Source organism: Trachurus trachurus (assembly GCF_905171665.1).
Source record: "Trachurus trachurus genome assembly, chromosome: 20".
NCBI classification, from domain to species: Eukaryota; Metazoa; Chordata; class Actinopteri; order Carangiformes; family Carangidae; genus Trachurus; species Trachurus trachurus.
The window spans coordinates 18,070,930-18,089,630 of record NC_139911.1 but is presented as its reverse complement, the minus strand read 5'-3'; the positions used below and the strand labels follow the sequence as shown (position 1 = coordinate 18,089,630).

Below are 18,701 nucleotides of genomic sequence, written 5' to 3'. Positions count from 1 at the left end.
TAATTTAATTGATGGACTTTGAATTGGTCTGTTGATGGTCTGTTATCATTAATATTTCTGTGCAGTTCAATATGAATCCCAGCAGAAAGAACAGCTGTGTCTCTCTATATACATATGTATTTTGTGTTGTAGGTTTCGCAGACTGTCTAAACAGATTCCTATTGTTGCATATTCTGCCTGATAATGAACTCATTATGCAGTCCTAATAGACTGTGCAATGCACTCAAAACACACTTCAGCTCAAGTGTTCAGATACTATATATTTGGAACTATTAAGGTGACAAGTGCAACATTAACAGGTCTGATACCAGTCATTACAGAGTAAGCACTCAAAAGTCAGTATACACACACATCTGCTGCACATTTACTTTCACAGATGCACTAAAATTCTGCTGGGAGTTTGGTCTCGTGGGTATTAAGGACTCAGTTTCACCTTTTTCTTTCATGTAACAGAGTTGTTTTTATGGCGAATAAAGACACACACATTAGTCAGAGCTTTTCACACAATGGCCGCCATCTCACAAGACTTATAATGGCCTGACATCTTTGTTAGTGCTAATGCAACCATTAAAGGTTCCATATTTTACACATGTTATGTTTTATTTGATGTATTAATCCATGAAAAGATGTATCTTTTGGTTTAAAGCACCCAAACCATCTCACTGTAGTTTGACCCCTTTGAAGCTTCTTTCTGAATTAAAGTAGCAGTAGGTCAGACTCTGAGCCTCTATTCTGATTGGCCAAGCATGTTCTGAGACCTCAGGTTAACGCTCAGAGAAACCAAATCCTGCAGGTTTGGTTGGTGGATCCATGCTTGGGGGCCTGGCTGTGTTGTCAGCTTTGTTGTGACATCACAAAGATAATGAAAGTCCTGACAACTCATTTTAAGCCTCAATTTCTGAATAAAGGCTGTGCAGATTTCTCCATGGATTGAGCACTTAGATACTTTTACAGTATTAATATAGAATCTAGACGTACTAATGACAATAAAAACAGAGAGCTCACTTTATACACTATGGGACATTTAACAAAAGGAACCAATTAAGGATTTCTTACATTGTTGAAATGACAATCTTTTTTAAAGGCGGGGAGATGCTCCAGCTTGTAGGCTATTACCATATAACTGAATTCTTTTACGATAGGGATGTTCTTTTTGAAAATGACCACAATTACTGTGAAGGCAAGAATCTAATCTGTCAATGCATAGTAGATTACATGTTCATATTGAATGAAACTTTCCACAGAAGCAGTCGATGAAAGTTTTATCAGCCACCATGCAGAACACTCGGTGTTTAAGGTTTAATCAGAAGAATATTCAACACCATATAATGACTTCTGAATTTCTTGCAAAAACAAGATGAAATATGCACCTGGGTTGGCAGATCCAGATCATCCTTTCTATCACGAACCTAGTCACATCCCATGTCCCATTTTTTACATCTACTTTCATCATCTACTTCAGGTTTCACTCCATCTATCACACTATCGCTCACTAGGCTCATCGCCATGACCACACAATCTATTGCACTTTTTTTTTTTTTTTTAAAGATCAAGGTTAGTCTCTCAAACTGTTTTACAACCAGTCGCTTCTCATCATCTTCCTCCCGCTGCCGGAGTCAAGGGTTGTGTGCCATTTGTTTCATCGCAGCTTTCATTTAGTCTTCATATGAGAGCATTAAAAAGAAAACAAGATAAAGTTTGAGACTTCGTGGGTTAAGAAAATTGATGTGCGATGATGCATCAACTTCTGCTCCACCCTTTGTTTACAAAGGTTCAACACTCAATTGCCGTACATTAGCTCCAGCAAACACTCTTTTAATCATAACTACTTGTCGAGACAAGCCACCGCCTTCACCTCTGGGTATAAGAAACCACCATTAAACAGGGATTTTTCCCAGAAGTGAAGTATAGCTAACAGGAAAGCTAAGCTCCTACACCCAGCATGTCTTTAATGTGGAACATATCAACTGGGAGACAAACAATACTAGAAAAGTGACAGACCTTTCATCTACCTCTCAAAAAAATAAAAAAAATTAAAAATATCACTGTGCTCTTGAATGGGTGAAATGAGATGGCAACGTCGGATTTTACCTGGCACGTGCCCAGCTAATCAATTTAGACAGGGAAAAAAAAGAACATCACAACCAATTAGCCGCCACACACTCTGCAGACATCCCCTTCCTGCACTTTGCGAGCGCCAGTATTGACAAATGCTGGGGGATTAGTGCTCTGGAGTGTGAGGACAGTTGATTGTTACAGCCGATTTGAGGCCGCAGACGCCGAACCGAAAAGGAATTACTTTAATGGACATGAGCAAAAGAGGGGGCGGGAAACCAGAGAAGGAAAAAAAAAAAAAAAAGAGGCTAATTATTTTCCCCCTTCACAGTCCTTGTTCCCCCCCCCCCCCCTTGGGTCATCAATGGTGATTGATTCCCTTTGTGCAACCGATGATAAAGTTTTGCGGCCAACAACTGAAACTTTGAAATGAGAACTCTCGTTAGAGCTAAACGAAGGATGCCAATATACGGATTAGTGCCCCCAGTATATTTTCATTACCCCATTATGCACTCATTTAGAACTAAAGATTGCTGTCACCGATTCATATAATAATCAAAATCATTTTATCTAACATCCAATACACTTGTTACAGCAGCAGCCACACCTAAGAAGTGTGATATTCATGCTCAGCTCAGTGCCAGCGCAGAGGTGATTAAGACATGTACTTGACACATCCGACTTAAAAAACAAATACACTGACTTGCAAAGTTGTATGTGTGTCAGGCCTGTCTGCTCATGAATATTCATGAATGCAACCAGAGAGATATTGACTGTTTATAAAGAGGGCGCCTACAGGTCTATTGGGGGTTTGCATATTTAATCGGTTTTGCACATTTCCATCCTCTCACTACGAGAAAACTGATGAAGCTGTTGGGTTTCTTTTTTTTCCCCACTTGGAGATATTATTTTAATAGGTATTTCTACTCCTTTTCATGCAGCTGGAGGGATTATTCTAGACGGACAGATATAAATGTTGTGTTTTCAGCAAACTGTCAGTGCCACAAATTCACTATCATAGTATATTTGAAGCAAAACCGCACTGACAGCAGTTTGGCCACCATTTGGACAACCTACATATGTTGTGAAGGAGTGCTGTGAAATATTTGAGCATCATACTTTTTGAGCTATTGTGCTCGGAGGCAGAAATCCACTGGACTGAGAAAAGGGTGGCTTTTGTTCACCCGAGCTAAAAACAGAACAGTAGAATAAAGAAATAAAAAATAGATGATAGCCACATGATGCTGGGCATACGAGAAGCAGCTGTCTCCGAGGAGGTGGATAGAGGCTTTTCTTTCCGCCGTGATGTGGAGGACTCCACAGTCTCGATGGCAGGGATTGCTGTGGAGGCACTATTGAGTGCTTTATAAAGACCTGCCCACCCGGGAAACCATCACAGCAGCCAGAAAACAAAGATGAAAAAGAGGACTCGGCTGGCTTACAGAAGATCAAACATTCTGCAGAACATAATCACAGACAGGACAGACCAGAATGCTACACAGGGTAATAACATGTTTGATCCCGGTTCTTAATACTAATACCTTCTTTTGGAACCAACTTGGAGCTGCACTTGGTCATAAGTCTATTTCAAACATATACAGAAAGTGGAGGCAGAGGTCTCGCCATGATATTTTTTTTGCTCTTTACCACTGGGATAAAAAGGATTATAAACATGAAGAATATCTGAAAAGCGGCAAAAATAACGCTCAATTTCAGAGACTTTTTGTCATCCGTCAGCCCATTCAAACAAAGGCTTCCTGTGGCCGACAGAGGACAGCAATCATCTGAGGGTCCGGTTTGTTCTGTAGTGCTACTCACCCAATTCAGACATCTCAGGCACCGTCGCTACAAAGGGTCCATCTGGAAATTTGGGTGCATTGTCATTGATGTCTTGTACTTTGATGATGAATTCCGACTTTGGTTCCAGGGCCTCCTCTGTGTTGCGGTCCAAGGCTTGTGCATGCAGGACATAATGCGCTTTCCTTTCCCGATCCAGGCTCTTAGTGGCATGAATATCTCCTGTCACTTCGTCGATGATAAATATAGTCCCGGCTCCTTCCCCGCTCAGAATGTACCTGACGGATCCATCGCCTTTATCTGAGTTTGAGTGAAGCTGCAAGGCAAAGCAGACAGAGAGGGTGTGTGAATACAGAGTGAAGAACGTTGCCAAAAATCACTGCTTAGGGTTGTTTTTGATTCACGGTTTCAAAGTATGATTCATGGTTGCAGAATTCACAATGGCCACAGTGTACTGGCAGGGAACAGCTTCAGGAGAAGGGACTTCTACCACTATTATGTCCATGTTAGTTTAAACAAGCCACTCATTTTTGTTGAACAACACCAAACACCATCTAGTTTGAGCATAACAAATATGGACTTCTTTCCTGTTCTGTGTCATTCTAAGGTCAAATCTTCCACTTGGCTGATGCAAACAGTGACATTCAATGAGATGAGCAGGATTTGTTTGAGGTAATGCTGCTTTCAAATAGGAGATGAAAAGATAATTTGATGAAATTATTTCAATATAAAACAGGAAACTATTAATAAAATAATTATTAATAGTAATACCGCAAAACTCGGTGTATAAGTCACACTTTTTCCCCCTTATTTTCATCCTAAAAAGTTGGGTGCAGGTTATACACTGGTTCGACCTATAGACTAAGGTAAATTTCAACCCTGTTTACACGGCATTAACAGGCGTTTTCAGTGATCAGATTGCAATCAGAGAGACCACATGAAAGCCACATGAAAGTAAAGTGATCCGATCGGCCAAACCGCCTCCGGAGGTGGTCATGGACTCGTAGTGACCACATCGAACACAAGTGTAAACGGCGATGCGTCCCGTATCCGCATACGACTACATGGGCGGAATGGTGTTTCCCATTAATTAACGAGACTTGTTTGGCTCCGCTATAGTCTCTCACAGAAAATAATATATACATAATATATAATAATATATATTGTTATGTTTTGTTTAAGAGCGCTTCACCATCTCTGTAAGTCAGCCCCTTCTCCTGCTGGACTCGGTCTCTCTGTAACGTGTGCCCCCCCCCCCCCCCCCCCCCCCCCACACACACACACTATATTGTACAGTATTCAAATTACCCCAATCTCTTTTTTATTTTTTTTTATTTAAAATAACAAGAAAGAGCTACAATGCAGCACAGAATCTTCATGTTGTAGACTTGTGGAATAACTTGTATAACGTTTTTATTAGAACCTTGTTTTCCCAGTTTGAGACCCCCAAAAATAGACTGCGACTTATATTCCAGTGCGACTTATATTTCGAATTTTACGGTAGATGATTGATTTTTCCCAGTTTCCCAGTATTACGGCGTTACAATAAAGACTCCACCATTTATGACTCACTGTCTTTAGATGTGAGAGGGTGTCAGACCTTGGTCTCTAAAAAGACTTGCAAAAGCTTTTCATGCTGGGGGGTCTGTGGGGTCGAGGGACCTTTAGGGGCCCTTGAGGCGGTCCCTGGGAGTCCTCAGCAAGACGCTGAATAATTTATTTCAACTATACTTCCATCCATATGTAACATAATGTCAGAATGTCTGGGTAAGGTTATTCAAATACATTCTGTTATAAAACAACAAGAGCAGAAATTCTTATCAGATGAGTCTGGGTTCAGTTTTGAGGTCAAGAAAACAATAAAATGATAAATCAATAGTACTAACTTTCATTAAAAAAATTATCACTAGCCGCAGTCCTATTTCTTGAGGTTAGACATATAAGGGAGTGTGTCAAGGCCATATAACTGAACTCTGAAGTACAGCTACATAATCTCCATCAAGGTCTTTATATAGTGGTAACCTTTGCTGCATTACTGCACTCAGCCCACGTTTCAGCTTAAGAAAACTCCCAACATCTAAGTCAGACATTACATTATTCAATATTCCTCTCTCAGGCTTGACTGTACCCGAGCATCGCTGAAGAAATGCATCTTGAGAGATTAAAGTTTTGGGGGGAATCCTTACAAGACTGTTAAAGATGGGAAAGCTCTGCCTTCGTTCTCACCAGGAGAGAGAGGAATAAAGGAAAACCGAGCCACTTGTTCAGCCATAATTGATACCAAGAGGATTAAGACTTTCATGGCAATTGCTCAGCTGGGTTGCAGTTTTGAAACTTTATACATATATTTTACAATACCACTGAATTTCCAAACCGGGCCACCGCTGTAACATCGTCATTATACAATTTCATTTTCAGCCATGAATAAAACATGTTAAGAAACACATGATTTTTTTTTTCTTTCTTTTCGTCCCTCCCTCAGGGGAATGTCACAGCTGTATGTAACATAACAATCCATTTTCACCATGCACTGGCATCACTTCACACACTGGTGGTATTTTTGTCTTTCATACTTGTAGATGCACATCAACGAGCTGTGAACACAGCGTTTGAATTCCAGAGCACACCTCGGTCTGGTCTCAAACAAGATTTATGCAAGCCTATGGAGAACACAAGATACACTTGCAGTAGATGAATAATTCATACTGTGTTAGTATGGACTTAATATGTTGCTTCTGATCCCGTAATAATATCTACATGGTCTGCATGAGCATTGATATGGTGAAGACTGGTTCGCAAGCACCCGAAAGCACATGGAGAGACAAAATAACTAAATTAATTAAAAACCTGCAGCCGTTGCTATGAGTTAGATTCTGTTGAATGGCAATTAGCAGCATCTGTCAGAAATAAAAGAGGTCTGGTGCTGGGCACTAGAGTTTTCACAATAGCATCAGACATGGAACAGAACTCTACACGGGCCACATCATCTGTTCCCAAACTGCAGGTGCAGCAGTCACAGAATGGATGACCTCACTCATACAGTTTTAGGAAATCTTATCCTCTACAGCTTGCAAAAAAAAAAAAAAAAAAACTGACTGGCACACTTCACCCACTATAAATCTGACTGGTGCTGTTCCTGAACTGGGACATGACTACTCTGTTTTGGAGTCGAGACAAGACAGTCTACTTTCACAGCAAGCTAAATTTAGAGTCAATCAATCATCATACTGCTCAGCTTTATTTAGAGCATTAAACACTTGAACCTAATATTGACCAAATCTGTGTCTTGCACACATTTTTCCTTTTTTTTTCTTCAGTTTCTTACATAATTAAACACAATTTCAGCACAACCAATTCTCTACAGGACCTCCATCTTACATCTCTGCTGGGAGATATGGCATGACTAAGCCTGTGTACCTACAGAGTCCATTAGGACACACATGCAGCTCCAGAACAACAACACATGAAGGGAAATGTATCCATGTTTAAGTAAATAAATAAATAAATAAAAGGCTATTCACAGTTAAGTTATTTAACAAGTTGAACGCCGAGGGTCCTCGGGCCGCATCCAATCAAAGTCTGGATTCGCAAATAAATTACTCATTAGAAAGCTGCTGTTGATTGCAAAGCCCGACTCTTGATGAGAGCAGACTGTCCTTTCCATGGTAAATATCAAGGCTGTAATTAGATAAGGAGTCAAAAGATCCTGTTGAATCAGGTAGTTAATCAGTTGCTGGATTGTAGTTGTATGAAACACAACCTCCAAAGCAAGGAATCAGGCCGTGTTTACATATCGTTGGCAGCGTGGATGGGACCAATTACTCTGTTGACACGGTTTGGCCGATTTCTGCACACACTCGTTTCCTCTACTGACAGACATTTCGAAATACTGGCTTCTGCTAGTGCTCCTTGTAAATTGATAATCAATCCCTACCTATAAATTGAATCATTTAAATACATCGAACCAGAGTTATTACCGAAGAGCGGTGCACCTCCACAACGACCATGAGGATATATCCACCTCTGTCCGGCAGCTCTCTAAAACACGTCCGCCTCATAAATGTAATTTCGCCTCCAGTCAGAGCGCTAATTTAGCCATTGTCTTCCATTGCAGGAGCCGATAAATCAAGCTCAGCAAAGTGCGAGCCAATGACGCATATGGCGACTACTGCCTTCCAAAATCTATGGGTGATAAAAGTGTCAACAGGTTGCGGGCCATTACACAAACATCACAGGGCTGAGAGAACAGCGGCTTCAAGCCAGCTGAGGGTGAAACAATATGAAGATACAGACAGTTTAAAACAGACAGGAACTACTGAGGTGTTCTCTGTGCGTTATGTAATCTTAACTCTTAAAAGAAATGGCTTCATCTTCCATTACTCTCCATTATGGTCCACTGTGTGCTCATGACAGATGTGCCCTACATACTATGACTGTTACAACTGTGGTCATATTACTTATTTACTTTTGTTGCACTACATGTTGTATTTTTTTTTTTTCTCAGTGGCCAGAAAGTTGACGCATGGCGATGATGTGTGAATGATGAGGAGATGTAATCAGGTGTGTGCCAGGACAAGTCAGTGATTGGTGGACATTGGGTACCTTGGTTGACACATGCGACTTATTGGTTCCTGTCATATATTCTCCAAATGGAAGAAACTATGATGTTGTGAGACCAGCAACACCATTATTCGCCTCCATGTAACCTAGTCTCTAGGGTTTTATTGCATTTTGAGAGTAAGTAGGGTTGGACTGCAATTTTCTCTTGGACACCTTCTGCCCTGTTTTGGTAGTATGGAAGGTGAGTTGTTGTAATTTGATTCTATTACATTTGAGCAGGGTTCTGTTGGTGTACATTTGTTTCTCATTTTGTCCTTCGCCCACCCTGAAGCTGGTGTTCATTCTCAGTTTTTTTTTTTTTTTAGTAAAAGCCTGAGTAAATACAGCAGTTAACATCCAATATAGTTTGTTCCGTGCCAACTTGGGACTTGGGGAGAATGGGGTATTGATGTTGTGTCTTGTCCAACCCCTGAATGAGACATTACACATCAACAATCAGAAGATTCAGGATCCAGATCTTTAACATCTCTTTATCTCTCTAAGGCGTTATGTTACGTCTTGAGTACACTGCTGACGAAGAAGGTAACTTAATGTGAGCAAAGACAACACTTATGTAAGAAATTTTGCTGAGCAAATGTGTTAACACTGTATCTTTCAAATATGTACGAGATACTGAATAATTCCCACTGAGGGGTGGTGATGAATGCCCTCCTAGCTTTTATAGTCTCAGTCATATTCGGCCTTAGGAAATTATGAGGGAAATTTTTCACCATATTTTGACATTTAATAGACATTTCATAATAACTAGTCTCAGTTTCCTCTGAAATCCCCTATACCTTTGAATATATGACAATATTTTATTTTACTCTGAGTGTCTAATGTGGTTTCAAAGAAATATATTCAAGCAGCTCAAATAACTCACTCCTCTCTTCACTTCACAGAACAGTCAAGTAAAATGAAAAATAAAATAAAAGAATGAATAAATAACGAAATTCAACCAAAAGGAGCGGGTAAAAACAACAACATGAGGTATGGGTACTAACGCTGATTGATCTAATATTGATAGACACTGGTATACCCCCTGGCAGTAAGCAAACCACACTCAACTTTCTCATGTTTACCAACCATCTGTGATGATTTGATGCCAGGAGATACCAAAGAGATGAGAAGAGGCAAGAAAAAAACCTCAGTTGGACAGATATATCCCTCACTTGCTGGTTATTTAGTTTGCACGTTTATCCCTTAGTGCTGGCCAGTTTATATTTGACTTATTTCCCTTCTTGGTCAAAGCTGATGGTGCAAAAACAGGCTTGCAGCAATTTCTGTCACATGATTTTTTTTTTTTTTTGCAGATTCTCTGCAGAGGGTGCTGCTGGTGCATTTTTTTTTTTTAGTCTCAGCATGTGGGATATTTTATTTATAATTTATTCATTTTGATCACACAGAAAATTTCATGACTACCCGCCTTAATGTAATAAACGTGTTAATTTGCTAATGTGAGACATAAACTAGGAATGTGTGCGGCAAACCAGCAGAGGGACGTTCAGTCTGTGTGATAAATAATGAATGGAAATGTATGGAAATCTCTCCTATAGTGTGATCAGAGGAGTCCAGGGAGATGCTATGATAAAGGTGAAATTATGACCTCTGCTTTCTTGTTACTTTGTTGTCATCTCCCCACAAAGACTTAGAGGAATCCTGTTCCTCCACAGGGCATCAAAACAAGGGATTGTGTTTATCTCTCTGTCTCTATGGGCGACTTTATTAAAGGCTAGTGGAATAGATGACTGGCATGTGGCTGGCGGCTGGCAGCTGGCAATGCATTTCTGAGGAGTTTAAAGAGATCAGCAGAGTCTGGGGCTTTGAAATCGTTGGCGAAAAACAGACCAATCTCAAGGAGAACCTCCCTTATAATTTCATCACACCTGAAGGAGCGACCCAAGATAAAGCACATCTTCACTTTCTTTTGTCAACAAGTTACGTGTCTTCACTGTTTGGGCTCTGTAAACTCATTGTCAAGAGTAGCCTTAAACTGTTTGTGCTCACAAGCTAATTGACGCTCACAGCCAAACAGTTTACCTTTGGCTCCGTCGTAGCACTTCTCAGATGTCTAAGTCAATTACGGGCAGAGAGGAGATTTGTGGAAAGGAAACAATCCTCTATCCTGACAGACATCCACCACAATGATTATTATATACAACATTCAGTAGTATATTTTTTTATTACTTGTGGAACATCTGTTGATAGCAATAAAAAAAGTAAATAGATCACAGATATAACAGGGCTGTAACTTGTGGTCTTCAGTCTGTCAGTGTTGAGAACAGCATTTTTGGCCATTGGGAAAGTCCCTATTTATGTCGCACATTTAAACTGCTTCAAACTAAAAACATGCATTCATTATTGGGATGACACAACCTCAAATTGATGATACGATCTCATATTGAGATCATATTTGTTGTGATTGGAAGATTTCTTGTATTCATCTTTGATGATTAAAGGATCTGTTTGTAAGTTGGCTGTTATTGGCTATTCAACAATGACAAATTACAAAAAGCTTACGGGCAAGCTTCTCCCAGGTTAACTGTGTCAGACCAATTACTGAAAACTGAAAACTGTGGATGGTGCAACAGGGGGATGCACCTACTGGTTGGCTACCAATCGTCATCTGATTATTTTCACTAAGAATATGTGATCGATTGATTGGAATTAATGATTCAAGTCATAGATTGTCTTAAAACTGATGACGCACTTGGTCGCACTACTGTAATACATGATTGATTTCAATGGCAAAAGAAATATATCAGGTCATCGTTAGTACAATCTCTGTAATCGAATAAATGTATGTTCTATAAGCTAATATGAGCATAGGCCTATCCATAATTCATTTTAAATAATCTCATTTTAAACCTAGTCACAGGGTTGTTTCATTACTGCACACACTGGTAAGACCTGCATCTGAAAATCACTACAATGCTTCTCATCAAAGAACCAGCAAAACCTAACATTTGAGTTATCAAATTCTCAGTCTGTAATGTTAAATTATCTATCTGTTAAATTATTCTAACGTTGACAACTGGTTACATTACCCACCATCTCCACAACCGACCAACAAACAAGTAGCCTAACAGAACACCAAAATGTAGGCCTTCAATGTGTAGCCATGCCATTCTAAAATACACATCTATACATAACCATCAACAACCCTGTCCATCCACCAGCAGATAAAAAGAGATTCAATTCCATTTATGGGCCAATAGAACAAAATGCACCATTACAGCATTAAGCCTCGGTTTAGACATATCCACCATGCCAATTATTCTATTCCTGCCAATTTTTTGTGCAGAACAAATATAGCTCTGACTGGCCACATGGCGCTGTGATAATCATCTAGAACACTTGGTAGTATCTGCAATTCAGACAAATGGAACTTGTGTCCCATTTCAGGTGGAGTCAAGAAAATTACTTACTTGCTGGAAGACTTTAATGGAGCATGGAAAATACCGACTTTTTTGGAAAAGGAGAACATGACATGCAACACGATCTTCACAATTACATAGTGCCAGCAGAGGATACGCTCTATTGAGTACCATCCTGATCCGGTATTAGTCGCTACACAGTTTGACCTTCATCTAATTTGCACCTCTACTTTTCCTTTTCTTAAGTGGCTTTGTCCTTTTTCACTGTGTAGATCCTGACAATGTATTTGCCTGGCCATACTGCATTACTAGTGAATGCCATTTGTAACCACTTGCTTGTACTCAGTGTACAGATCCACATAGCGTATGTGTCTGTGTTTGCCCTCTCACTGTCCACGAGGATGCTGTTTTACTGCTGTTATGTCCACTCATTATGAGCAGTGTGTGAACTGAGAACAAGAAGGTGAACCAGGAGGATAACTCTCTGTTCCAAGCAAGAAAATGAATAAGTGCGGCATAAAACTCTGGAGGAGACAATTACATAAAAACTGGGAGCAAATTTTATACCAGGCACAGAGCATAAAATATGTCAAAATACAACCACGGTGGCTACATTTCAGCTGATTGATCCCATGCTGCTTTATAATCGATTTTCCAGCGAGTTGAACTTCCAGTGAAACATAGGGCACAGCTAAATGGGCACGGCGCGTTTGCCCAGATTCACCAAGGCTACAAATAGCCCAACACGCATCACTGCATCTTTTGTTTCTTCATCTGTAATTTCACATCTCTCAACACTGGTCAAACATTTACTGACATTTACATTGTCTTTTTTCCCCCCCTCCAGAAACAGTCATTACAGCTGCATCACTTTGAAGTTAAAAGCCTCGCTGGTGCGTAAATGGCAGTCGAGGTAAGGATAAGAGAGTGTGGGACATTCATTTCATCAGCAGTGTGCACAGCGAGGGGGTGAAGAGAAGAGGAAATAAGCAGGCTACGTGCCCTAGCTCATGATCAGTGCCTTGGCTTCATATTTGCAATTAGTGAAGGGGGGGGTGGGCTCGTTTTTGATTAAATCTTTGCTCTTATACTTCACTCAAGAGGACTTAATCACTTTTTATGTGGGCGTGCTTGATTGTCTGATTATCACCACGTTTTTGGCCGTGCTCCCTTCCAATCAACTCCTCTGAGCGGCCCCTTCTCCTCGATTGATTTGTAACAGTCACAGCAAACCCTGATGATGGAGCGCCAGCCTAATGACCATACATCAAGAGACAGTGATGAGGGGCGTGCTGAAGACGTGCCATTGATGCACATCGCTGAGATCCGCCCTAATAGTTGTCCTCTATTTTGACATCTGCGGGGAGAAAGGGAATGAATCGTTGTCTTCCCAGCAGGATGGTTGACTTCTTGATGTACAGTAATGAGATTATTAGAGTCCCGGAAGCAACCCTGACACTCATTTAATGGCTGTGCCTCTAACTGCAGCTAAAATTTAATATCTGAATGAGACAGAAATGAAACCGTCAGCAGATCGGCTTTAGAAGACATGAAGTTTCTGCCTTGTGCTCTGCCACTGAGTGAAGGCAAAAAGGTTTTAGTCTCGAGTGTCTAAATGGCGTTAATAGGTTTGAACATTTCAGCCAGAGGACAGGGGAATGCACTTTGGAAATTATGCATGCCTGCACAGACAGCAGACATGAGCTTCAAGTGTTATTTTCTGCAGTTGTTGAAACCAATGGACGTTAAACTATAATTCGCTTGGCTTAGCTTTTGTTTGGTGACAGTGTGTCCATATCAAGGACACAGCACTGCTGATACTTTTCTATCCCCGACCAGATAATGATGAGCCTTTTCCAAGCAAATGTTGCTCCAAATTGGTGCGAGGGCTCAGTGACTCTAACCCAACTCTGCAAACTCTCTTTAGTTGTTTAAATCCTTTTAGCAACTATAAGCTAACAGCCTCAACAATTTTACTGCTTTGTTTATATTCTGTTTTACGTCATTTCTAAATATAGCAGGCAGCTCTTTTCATTGCAGTTTATGTCTTATCTGTTGGGCATTTTGTTGGACAGTGAGAAAAGGCTTTTTCAATTCATCCGTATGTCCGGTACATGTTGAATTGACAATACAAATCTTGAATTTTTGAAATCAAAAGCTCTGATACAAGCTACCTGTCCAGTTAGCAGCTAGCTGGTAAAATTTAAAGTACTCCAGATAAAGCAGAGGTTAAATTAGTATAAATTAAACTGTCTGAGGCATTAATTCAATACATTTCCCTGTTTAAAATCATAAACAGAAAACATCTTCAAAGCTAACAGGTCTCTGCTGAAAATAGTTTTTTGTACATTAATAATTTTGTGAGGTCGAGCTTTCGCCCGGCGGCTAAGCACATCAACCAATCATGTTGCGTGGAAAGGAGGTACGTTACAACAACCCTACACAACACCATGACAACCATGTCAACTACCAGGGTCCCTCTCCACCTCCTCTCCATTACAAAGACAATGAAATAAAGGACGATGAGTGGCGAAGCATCACCGAACAACTCGGCTGTTAGGATAGTGAACTGCTGTTTTGGATTAAGTAGAGTTGGTAACTAGATGACAGTGGTATAGCAGGTTTGTCTTACATAAACAAACCGGTGTTGAATAGAGTTTGTTATTCGGTGGCATGACGTGGAGGCAAAGAACCACCTGACGGGAAGTAAAACTTTGGTTTACGCCTCTGTTACATATTCACACCGCCACCGGTATGAATGGTTTTGATAATTTTTGTGTCTTTTATTCATCATGTCCCCGATTTTGGCCTTTAGTGAGGACAAAATCTGAATTTAAGAGTCAGTACAGCTGTTTGAGACTCCATTGTTCTTCTCTGTTAAAAATCAATATCAGTAAAATATCTTGAGTTTTGAATGGTCAGACAAAGTAAGCAGCAGTTATTTTAAGATTAAATCAGAGCCAATTGCAGATCAAACAAAGACATTTCAGGTTCCAACATGTGAGAATTCATAGGGTTTTTCTCGGTTTTAAATCATTAGAGATGGCTTTTTTGGTATTTTCTTGTAAATTATTCGCTCAATCAAAAGGGAAATGAAAAGAGTATTTCCTTGTGAATACAGTGTCATGACGGGTTTTCAGTGGTTGGTAAGTATTTCTGCCATTTCAGGATGTTTCTCTTTCCAACAATGCAGTATACTAATGTAACACTAGCTGTGAAATTGCTGTGAAATGAAACAAGACAGTTGCCTGATTCTGTCACAGCACAATCCATTTTTAGATATATGAATAAAACATTTAGGCACCTTTTCTTAGAGGTTGCTACTTTGCTCTGCAAATGAACACAGGATGAGACAAGAGGGTATTCCTCCTAGTCTGGGTTGAAGCACCAATTCTGTCAAATCACACGTTATTTACTGTATATTTTAGCAGCAGGCGGACGCCCAATGACAGTGCAATCCAAGGAGTTCTGACCGTGGAACTGGGTCCTCTTTATCAAACCGCTGCACCCAGTCTTCCAACTAAGTTAGAGCAGGCAGTTCATACTCATTCAGAGTTTGGGGGATTTGCATCATCTTCTAGAAATTACCCAACCAGTCTGTAACCTGCCCGACTACTTCAAAGCGCCACGCTGAGCTGATTGACATGAAGACATTCACACCTCCCATTGGGAGAGTGGGTTGTCTCCTGTCTCGTATCTGGACAAGCCCTGTCCCCTATCAAGCGTTTTGTGTCTCACTCATGCACCAAGCTGTCATTTCCCAAATGCATCAGCCCCCCCAGAAAGGTGTCACTGGGGATTATGGGATACCTCTGGGGGATTAAAAATGTTCTTGACAGACTGGCCGCTTCAGTTATTCCCAGAAGTCACTCTTTGCTGTCTTTTATGTGAGAGTATTGGTAAAATATAAAAGATGATAAAAAAAAAAAAAAACTGTCTGCATAACATTACACAACCACCCACACTGAAGCTCACATTATGTTATGGAGGTGTCATATTTGACCTTGCAGATTTCTCAGCACACAGCGGCTTTTTCTGTTAACTGTGCAATAATTAGGATTCCATTTCTATGTGCACTTTTTTTTACCCATGTACCTTATCATGAAACGTCTTTTTGAAAACGTTTTGTGTTTTTTTATTTTCTTAATAGAAGCAATTATCGACTAAGAAAGTGTTTGCAATTCCCTGTAGTGGAGCTGCTTATTTGCTGCTTACTAATGTCCAGAGTTTTTTAATCAAGCAAAGGGAGGAAGGGAAAAAAAACACACAAATACAATACAGCACAGTACGTGCTGAGTGCATTAATCCTCCTCCTCCTCCTCCTCCTCTGTCCCTGTCTTTGTCTAATTAAGGGTCATTCTGTCTCCTGGCCACATTAGGACACTGCACACCAGTCCCAACCCACATAATTAAATATTTTTTGTGCTAACCATCTGGAGACCTCATCTCTTTAAACATGCATGTCAAATTGATTCCTTAATAATGTTTATGTTTATTCTCAGTGCTTTATTATCATCCAGGATTAGCTGTTTATGTTTATTTTGCATTCATCAGCAGTACTCACCACACACACACACACACACCCACGCACAAACGGAACAACAACACCCTTAAGGTAGGAGTAGAGCCAGCACATCAACCAACCAGCCAGCAAACCAAACAATCATGAACTTCAAAGCAGTGGACAAATTTAATGTTAGACTAACCACGTCTTCATGCGGCCGCTGCGTCGACGAGCCGGCGCTGTGAATGCACTGCAAACATCCTCTCATCGTCAAATACTCAGGACACAATGCCTGCTGAATGCTGAGGGATAGTTTTAATGTTGGCGCTGTGGGACTTTATGGTTCATTCATGCATCAAATAATATTAGCAAAAACATGTTTCACCGATAAATAACCTCTCGTTCCTGCTTTGTCAGCCTCGCAAGGGCATTTGTGATTAAAACTCCCGGTTTATTCAATAAGCAGACATTTAAGGGGTAAAGTGATATTTGTTGTTGTTTTTTCCCCCCCTCCCTCCTTCTTCAAATGGCCCTGTTGTTGAAATACAGACATATGTGCAGTCAGAGGAGCGTTGTGCCTTTCTCATTCTCTTTCTCTCGGAGTGCAGTTGAGGGGATTAGTCTGTGCCTGAGTGCCTAGAATAATGATCACTGCAGCGGAGAAACACATTTTCACATTTCACGAGATAAGGGCAGGCAATCTGCAAGCAGAGGACTTAACCAGCTCCCTGTGGCTCATTGTGGAGCTAACAGAAAAAGTCACCACCGACCGCCAACAACCATGCTATACCTTACCCTCTGCACAGGCAGGAAGAACACCCACCGCTATCTCTGCCACCGTGAGGGACATCACTCACTTTGAAATGACACTGGAATTACATTCATAAAATGTTCTAACTATGAGGCTCCCCAGCTCACTATATCCCCATTGTACAACTGTCCAATTTCTTATGGTGGTTCATTTCCCACCCAGAGATCAAATCTGGGTTCATTTCCCACAGAGAAACCAAATCTAATATTTCAGTTCAAAGATAGCTTGATGTAGAGGGCCATTCTCACTTTCAAACTTAATCCACCCTAACATAGCCAGCTTCCCAGAGTGGCAGCCACGCTGAGAGGCACTCCTTAATTACAATTTTTTGGGACATTATCACAGGAGGAATTTGGTCAGTCATTGTAATGACAGGAGCAAAAAAAATGGAGCACACACACACCTTTGCAAATGAGAAGTGAATATCCACATCAGAGCATGTACTATGCCGACGTGGCAATCTACCTCAAGAGAACAGCTTGCTCCTGCTGTAACCCATTTCTCAATAAACAAGAGGAGAGACAAAAATGCCAAGTAAGCTGCTCAAAAGCGAGTTCCCCGGGATCAAAAGATTTCTTTTTTTACAGGTGCAATCGGTTCAGTGAAATCCTACCTTTCCCACATACTGTGCGTCTGGTCCCATGTGTTCTTCTAAAACAAAGAATTGGTTCCAGATCCACCCACGCTTGGGCCTATGGTGCACTTCTGTCTCCCCGTTGGCCAGTTTGGTCTGGTTCCTGGAGGGCACTTTGGCGGGGAGGTGATGGCTCGCCCCATAGCACCTCTGGATGAAGCAGAGGCAGACCAGAAAGGGACAGATGCAGGAGGTGGTGGATATCCTCATGGTGGCACGCGCCTTTGTAAAGTTATCCCTGTGTTCCGAGGTGGCAAGGTCCTCCCGCCACCACCGCCACAGCCTCCACAACTAGCCACCGCTGCAGGCCCGCAAAGTAGTCCAGGACAAAAGAGCAACCTAAATCCAAAATACGGAAACAGCGGTCCTGGTAGCTCTTCTAAGGTTCATGGCCGAAATAAAAAAAAAAATAGCAGAAAAGGCAAAGATAGATTTACATTATGGAATTTCCCAGGCTGTAAGATGCTGTGCAAATGGACGTGAACTTCTGGGTAGTTCTACCAAGAGCAGAGGTTAATCCCTGAAGCCATTCTGGATTTCCTAAGAGAGAGACAAGGGGAAAGAGAAACACAGAGTTAGAGATTAATTTGATGGATATTAGAAGCTAAATGTCCACTAATTCCCTCCAATTAAATTGGAGCTCATAAATCCTTACAGATGAGGATGTGCACTTCAAACTGGCTAACTGTGATAAAGTACAAAAAGGCAAAAGGGGAATCGTGCTGGGGTATTCCAGCATTTTCCCTTTGCCATTATGCAGATGATACAAACAAGTTTGGACTTGAGGAGATACAGTCCTATTAAAAGGCTGTCCGTGCCTATAAGGGCAGAGCACTGCTTAGTGACTGATACTGCCATGTGAGGTCAGAGTCATGTATCAGAGCAGCACAGTGCAGGCCCCTGCAACTCAGAGGATGAGTTGGC

At 41.0% G+C, this 18,701-nt stretch overlaps 1 protein-coding gene across 1 annotated transcript in view; it reads right to left on the bottom strand.

Annotated features, from left to right (window-relative positions):
- Positions 1 to 17,987, bottom strand: part of LOC311003856 (cadherin-18) — a gene marked incomplete at both ends in the record, with an annotated part of 73,482 nt that extends 55,495 nt beyond the window's left edge. The window contains 2 exons of the mRNA XM_083995751.1: positions 3,874 to 4,168; positions 17,757 to 17,987. Coding sequence (XP_083851877.1) covers positions 3,874 to 4,168; positions 17,757 to 17,987 — 526 coding nt within the window. The remainder of the gene's footprint in view (positions 1 to 3,873; positions 4,169 to 17,756) is intronic.
- Positions 17,988 to 18,701: the final 714 nt, after the last annotated feature.